Here is a 7,921-nt window from a genome sequence, read left to right on the forward strand (position 1 = left end):
GCCACCGAGGAGGGACGGGGCGCGTCTGTCCCCCCCGGCCTCTGTAACAGCCCTAGCCACGTGCCCGCGGGGATCCCACCGTCCAGGGGACGCCTTCGGGAGCGTCGCTTTGGGCTGGCATAGCCCCCCACGCCCCTTCCCAGAAATTGGTACCCAGGGTTCGAGGCCGGGTAGGGGGATTCTTGCCGAGGTCCGTGGGCCACCGCGGTCAAGTTTCTCTTTCAGTTTTTAGCTGTCCCCCCGCTGGGGAAGCCCCGGTGGGGCGAGGGGAGGGGAAGAGGAGGAGGGCACCTGACTTTCGCGGGCCCCTCCCCAAGCCTCCGCGGGTTCCTCGTTAGAGGGCAGGGCGGCCTTCCCCTCCTCACCATCTTTCTTCCCGCACAGGAAAGCCGGTCTGTGGGAGGGAGGGGCCTGGCCCGACGGGCCGCGGTCCGGGCACGGGTGGGCATGGCAGGGCCAGGGGCAGGCCCAGCCCTCGCCTCTGCCCGGCCGGCGGGTTCTCAGCCCTCTGCTCGCCCCAGGTGAAGGCCATGGCGGGCTGGATCCAGGCCCAGCAGCTGCAGGGGGATGCGCTGCGCCAGATGCAGGTGCTGTACGGGCAGCACTTTCCCATCGAGGTCCGCCACTACTTGGCTCAGTGGATCGAGAGCCAGCCCTGGTAGGTGCCCAGGCTGGGCTGGCTTCCCCGGGACCCTGCCCGCCCGGCCCCTCGGCCTCAGGGCTCCTCCGTGTGGGTGGGTGTGATTCTGGTCCTGTGGGTTCCTTTCTGCGAGGAAGGGGCCCTGTTCCATGTTGGCGGGGAAAGGGGCACAGGGAAAGGGGTGCCGGGGAAGGGAGAGGGGCTGTTTCTAGACTCTGCTGCCCGTGGCGCTGCCAGGAACCAGGCTTGTGGGCGCTGGAGCACTCATAGTCAGAAGCCTGGGGTTCCCACGTCCTGCTGGGTGCCTGGCTTCCGTGCCAAGGAGGCACCACAGAAGGCTTCTCTACCCTGCCCTGCCCCAAGGGACGCCATCGATCCAGAAAATCCCCAGGACCAAGCCCAGGCCACCCAGCTGCTGGAGGGCCTGGTGCAGGAGCTGCAGAAGAAGGCCGAGCACCAAGTGGGGGAAGATGGGTTCTTGCTGAAGATCAAGCTGGGGCACTACGCCACCCAGCTCCAGGTGGGTGTGAGCGCCGGGTCATCTGCGGGGAGGCCGTGGCCGCCTTCTAGTCCCAGCGTCAGAACCCCTGGGTTTTTCCTGGCCTGGACACTCACTGACTCACCGTGTGACCTTCACCTTATCGGCAACTTTTCTGCGCTTCAATTTCCCCCACCCCCTCTTTCTAAATCAGACCTGTTGGATCCCTTTAGCATATTACAAAGCCAGAGGTGGGGTGTGCTGGTCCCCAAGAGAAGGAGGATGGGTGAAACCACCTTCTGGACAGATCAAGCGGAAGGGATGGAGGTGGACTGAGTCAAGATTCCTTTAGAGGAGAACGGAGGAGTGACAGATTCTAGAAATGAGGGCGTGAGGCAACCAGACATCCCTCTTGGGCAGTGGTTCTCAACCTGCTGGCCCTTTAAATACCCTTCCTCATGTTGTGACCCAACCAGAAAATAATCTTCGTTGCTACTTCATAACTGTCAAGTTGCTACTGTGATGAATCGTCATGTAAATATCTGATATGCAGGATGGTCTTAGGCGACCCCTGTGAAAGGATCGTTCGACCCCCAAAGGGGTCGCGACCCACAGGTTGAGAACCGCTGCTCTTGGGGCTCGTCTTAAAGGTGGGAGAGCTCTTGAAGTGGGGCAGGAGAGGAGCAGAGTTGTCAGATAAAAGAGCCTTGAATGAGGCTTTAGATGTAAGATGTAGCTTCTCCTTCACTCGGGGGGAGGGGTGGAGTATAGGGGAGAGAGGAAGTTTTAGTGGGAGCAGGAAAGGGGTGTGTGGGTAGTAATCATAGTCAAGCATTTATTGGAAATCACTAGTATTTCTTAGAGAACCACTTTTAAATAGAAGCAGCAGGGCACCAGGGAAATAAAAAGTCCACCCCAGAAGAGGGAGGAAGCCGGGGAAACCTGGGGCACAGGGGGAAGCAGAATAGGAACCCCGACCTGGACTGTGGCGGAAAGTTTCTTGACCATGACATTAGGCGCTCTGAGTTTTGAGTCATCTGCTCACCCATTTGCTTCGCTCTGTATAAGTACGTAACCTCTCTAAGCATCAGTTTTCTCATCTTTGAAATGGGGATAATCATTTCTGCTATGTCATGGGGTTTCACTGATAAGAAAGTCATAGGGGATGGTCGGTTGGAAGTGCTTTCTGAACTGGGTTCCTAATGCACTGCAAACCAAATGAAATCTGGGAGGGGAAATCAAGTCAAGGAGAGACAGAGGTGACTGGTGACAATTCCGGAGACTTCTCGGGGGGGGAGGGGAAGCTGAGGCAAGGACTGGAGGGGAGGAAGGTGTGGGCATGGCACTGTGACAGGCATGGTAGACACAGAGGATGGCCACTGGTCGCTGCTCTTGGATTCTTTCAGAACACGTATGACCGCTGCCCCATGGAGCTGGTCCGCTGCATCCGGCACATTCTGTACAATGAGCAGAGGCTGGTCCGAGAAGCCAACAACGTGAGTGTCCCCTGGGTGTGGGGAGAGGAGTTGGGAAGACTGTTCTCTCCAGACACAACTGTGACTTACAAATACTGGCATGAGAGGACACCAAAGAAATGAGAGGAGACATGAGCAAGTGTGAGGGGCAAGATTACTTGCAGGTGTGGAGTGACCCCCCTGGCTTCAGTCCCTGGCTCCACCACTTTCTTGCTGTGTAACTTGAGCAAGTTACTTAACTTCTCTGAGCCTATGTTTCTTCAATTATAAGTAGGGATGGTGATAGTACCTACTTTGCAGGATTATTGTGAGCATTAAATGAGATACTGTGTGGGCCAGGGACAGACAAACAGACCAATGAAACAGAAGATGAAGACCTAAATACACACACACACACACACACACACACACACACACACACACACACACAGCTGGAAACTCAGTCTGTGTCAGAAATGGCATTACAAATCACCAGGGAAAAGATTTGTCATTCAATAAATGGCCTAGGGCCAAATAAGAAATATTCTCTGGGACGGTCTGTGAGGAGAAATGGAGCCAAGGTCTGTGTCAGAAAAATGAACACAGTCAAGCTCAGAGAAGTGAGGCCCAGAGAGGCAGAACAGGGACTCATTCCCCAAGTTCTGGAATCATACAGGCATGGAACATCTGCTTGGACAATGGTACAAATGTTATACTATCTGCAATAAAGCAAAATGAATTTCATAAAATGACATCACACAGGTAAAGACCACCGAATAGTGCCGGGAGCACAGGTCTTGTTGATTATCTATTTGTTGTTGTGAACGCTGATTTCAGGAATTTGGCAGTTCATTCAGTAAATGTGTATTGAGGTCCTGCAGTGTGTCCGGCCCTGGGCTAGGCCTGGAGAAACAGATAAAGACCTGGTTGTCACCTGGGAGGAATTCGGGTGATGATCGGTTCTCCAGCAGTGAACTGAGGGTTCAGGGAGCATATGTGGGAAAAGTACCCAGCTCAAATCGGGGCAGGCGGGCAGGGGGCATGTCCTGAGGGAGGAGAGGTCTGAACTACAGTGGAGAAAGCAGGAGGGAGGAGGTGGGAGGAGTTTTTAGTCAAAAGTAGCAACAGTATTTGTGAGGGCAGGAAGGCAGGAGCCATCTTATCATATCTGAAGACTTGCAAATAGTCAGTGCAACTGGGGAGAAGGGAGCCAAGTGAGGAGTCCTGATGGGTAGGGCCAGAGAGGAAGCAGAAGCCAGAGGGTCTTCCAGGACAAGGCTGTGTCCCTTGGCTTGTTGCATCGCAGGGCTATCTGCAAACGCACCAATGAATTAGGCTCCAATTAAGAACTACATGTCTGTGATGCAGGTGTTGTCATGGTTGGGGGAAGGGGGCTCTGGGGATGGGAATCGTGCCTTCTCCTAGCCATGAAGGTGTTCTTGGACACCTTTGATGCCCTAGGCCAGTGGTTGGCAAACTGCAGCTCGGCAAACTGCGGCTCGTGAGCCACATGTGGCTGGCTCTTTGGCCCCTTCAGTGTGGCTCTTCCACAAAATACCGACTTCTGCACATGGGCCACGAAGTTTCAGTCGCACTGTAGGTGTGTGCCTGCACGTGGTATTTTGTGGAAGAGCCGGTATTTTGTGGAAGAGCCTCACTGAAGTGGCCAAAGAACTGCATGTGGCTCGCAAGCCGCGGTTTGCCGACCACAGTCCTAGGCCTAAGGGATTTGGTGATGCACAAGACAGATGAGGTCTTAGCACTTAGAAGGCTCACATCCTAGTGCAAGGAGGCAGATAAGAGCGATGTTGAGTGTCAACCTATGAACCAGGAGGTCACGGTTTGATTGCCCTTCAGGGCACATGCCCAGGGTTGTGGGCTTGATCCCCAGTAGGGGGTGTGCAGGAGGCAGCCAATAAGTGATTCGCTCTCATTGTTGATGTTTTCATCTCTCTCTCTCACTTCCTCTCTGAAATCAATAAAAAAAATTTTTTTTAAAGAAAATAAAAGTAAGAGGTAAAACCCAAGAACTAGACGCTCTCAGATAAGGGTGGTGCTGTTTTGAATTGGCCCTTCAGAGACGGTCACTCTGAAAAAGTACCAGTTGAAGTGCCAGCCTCAGGAAGATTTGTTCCAGAGTGATGGGACAAAAAGTGCAAAGGCCCTGAGGCAGCAACGTGCTGGGTGTTTAAGGAACAGAAAGTAGCTGTTGTGGGCGCAGAGGCTGGCAGGGACTATCAGCCAGGGCACTGGAGGCTGTGGGAAGGTGTTTGGAATTTTCTGAGAACAGTTCATTGGAAAGGCCCTGCATCAGACCAGGTCACTTAAATGTCTGAATCCACAAAGCCCTTGTTGATGCTTCCCCTGTACCTTCACCGTGGGGTTCTTAGGACACCACCTGTGGGAGGTTTACCTGATTCCCTCTCCCCTCGGTCACAAGTAGGTCTTGAGTGAGGACAAAGACAATGTGTGTTCACCTAGCCCAGTGGTCGGCAAACTGCGGCTCGCGAGCCACTTGCAGCTCTTTGACCCCTTGAGTGTGGCTCTTCCACAAAATACCGACTTCTGCACATGGGCCACAAACTCAGGTAACTCTTGGGATGTGTTGAGTTCTAGTCTCTTCAAAGAGAATTTAGATGGACCATGTTGGGGATCCTCTGGCGGAGGCCAGAACTGCAATAGGGGTTTCTGCTATGCTTCATGAAGATTCCATAGTCTGCCAGCTCACACGGTTCTCCCCCTTTTTTGTCCCCTCCACCCCACTGCTGACAAATGACTATCCTTCTGGCTCAGCTTGCCCTCCCTTTTTACTCTAGATTCAGAGTTTGGGGTCTGTAGTGTTGGCATCCCCCAAAGCCCGAGGTTTCTCCCATCATCACTGCCCAGCTCACTGCGGCCTGCATTTCTGATATGTCCCCAGGGCGCCTCTCCTGTTGGGATGCTGGTTGACGCCATGTCCCAGAAACACCTTCAGATCAATCAGACATTTGAAGAGCTAAGACTGGTCACGCAGGACACGGAGAACGAACTGAAGAAGCTGCAGCAGACTCAAGAGTACTTCATCATCCAGTACCAGGAGAGCCTGAGGATCCAGGGTGAGGCTGCTGCAGCGTGGGCAGTGTATGTCGTGAGGATGGCAGTGAGGACCACTTTGTGAACTCCGGCAGGGATGGGACTAGGTCGTGTCTATTTCCTGGGAACCTTCCCCAAAGTCTGGGAGGAGTAATGGCTCTGGGTGATCTAGCCCTTGCTGTGGGCCAGGCTCTGGGCTAAGCCTTTTGCATGCATGACTCAATTCAACCTTTACCACAAACAGCTCTAGGATGCAGGTAGTTGCTTTATCTCCATTTTGCAGATGGTAAAACTGAGGTTCGAAGAGAACAAGTAACTTGGCCTGAGTTGCTTAGAAAATTGCAGTAGGTGCCATTAAATCACTGTACTTTATTAGCCAATATTGTCTCCCTAACTGTAGGTATTCCGTGAATATCTCAATGAGTGAATAAATGACTGAATATGGGCAAAGTGTTCCCCAGTCAGAGGGAGCATTTAGGTTGAGAGTTCCCAGATTGGACCAGGCTGGGGAGAGGTGGGACTCCAGGAGCGCCCCTTCTTTAGTCTTCCTTAGAGGAGATGGGACTGGAAGGAGGAGGTGACAGTGGACAATTCTCCTGTCTCCCAGAGCTGTGCCACCCCGTCCTAGTGAGAAAAGGAAGTGTCAAGCTATCTTTTCCTTTGCTATTCCTTTTCTGGCTTCTTCAGGTAGACCAGGGGTCCTCAAACTATGGCCCGCGGGCCACATGCAAATACAAATATTGTATTTGTTCCCGTTTTGGTTTTTCACTTCAAAATAAGATATGTGCAGTGTGCATAGGGATTTGTTCATAGTTTTTTTTTAAACTATAGTCCGGCCCTCCAACGGTCTGAGGGACAGTGAACTGGCCCCCTGTTTAAAAAGTGTGAGGACCCCTGAGGTAGACCATTAGATAATTGATTTTAGACCTTTCTTCTTTTCTAGTATATGTATTCAGAGTCATAGACCTCCTGCTAAGCAGGGATTTTAGCTGCCTCTCCTGATTTTGAATAGGCTGTATATTCACTATCATTCCCTTTGAAGTATTTTCTCATTTCTCTTCTAATTCTTTTGCACATGCATTTAGAAGTATATTGTTTAATGTCCAAATATTTTTTCTAGATGTCATATCATTATTGATTTCATTTTCATTTCATTATTGAATTTCATTGTTGTCAGAGAACATACCCTGTATGATCTCAGTTCTTTTAATTGTATGGAGACTTGTTTTATGGCCTAGCATGTGCTCAGTCTTAGTGAGTGTATCTGGTGGACTAGAAAAGGATGTATTTTCTACTGTGTTTCATTAAAAAGCAGCAAATAATAAATTCCAGCCAAAACCGGTTTGGCTCAGTGGATAGAGCATCGGCCTGTGGACTGAAGGGTCCCGGGTTCGATTCCGGTCAGGGGCATGTACCTGGGTTGCGGGCACATCCCCAGTGGGAGATGTGCAGGAGGCAGCTGATCAGTGTTTCTCTCTCGTTGATGTTTCTAACTCTCTATCTCTCTCCCTTCTTCTCTGTAAAAAATCAATAAAATATATTAAAAAAATAAAATAAAATAAATTCCATAATGTTAACAAATATAACAATACTTACTTTAAAATAAATATTTAAACATATGTTATAAATATTTATATATTACGTATTATGCACATTGCATATAATATAGCTATATTTATGTAACGTATTTATATACTATATAAACACTATGAATATTTAAATATATTCAGTATATATATTTATTATGTTAACATAATAAAATTGTATCAAAAAAAGTAAAATCAAAAAACAAACAACATCTATATTTTCCAGAACAAAATTTAGTGAGTAGAGTGGCATTGCTATACATTTTTACACATCTCTCTAATGTTAAGGAGATAGCTGGATATGGCTTTCAGTCTGTTATAATATCACATATCTTGCAGCCTCTTGAAAAATGCCACTGTATAATTATAAGAGACTAAAAGAGAAAAAGGCAAAATCTTATGACTTTTGCAAACAGTTTCGGCTTTGTGGAACTCCTATAAGGGTCTTGGGAACCCTCCAGGCATCCCGGGTCCACACTTAGAGAACCATTGATCTATGTCTTTATTTATTTTTCGGCCTAATAGTTCTATCAGATGCTGAGAGAGAGGGATCAAAATCTCCTATTATATTGTGGAATTGTGTACTTCTCCAATTATTTCTGTAAACATTTCCTTTATGTATTTTGAAGCTTTGTTAGTAGATTCACATGCATTTATGATAATTGTCTGTCTGCTGGATTGACACTTTAAT

General features: G+C 49.5%; 1 protein-coding gene across 1 annotated transcript in view; it reads left to right on the forward strand.

Moving 5' to 3' along the window:
- The first annotated feature begins 491 nt into the window (after positions 1-491).
- STAT5A (signal transducer and activator of transcription 5A) overlaps positions 492-7,921 on the forward strand; it is a 21,728-nt gene continuing 14,298 nt past the window's right edge. The window contains 4 exon segments of the mRNA XM_015570576.1: positions 492-658; positions 1,004-1,160; positions 2,525-2,614; positions 5,493-5,667. Coding sequence (XP_015426062.1) covers positions 531-658; positions 1,004-1,160; positions 2,525-2,614; positions 5,493-5,667 — 550 coding nt within the window. The 5' untranslated portion in view covers positions 492-530.

Source organism: Myotis davidii, unplaced genomic scaffold (assembly GCF_000327345.1).
Source record: "Myotis davidii unplaced genomic scaffold, ASM32734v1 scaffold1527, whole genome shotgun sequence".
NCBI classification, from domain to species: domain Eukaryota; kingdom Metazoa; phylum Chordata; class Mammalia; order Chiroptera; family Vespertilionidae; genus Myotis; species Myotis davidii.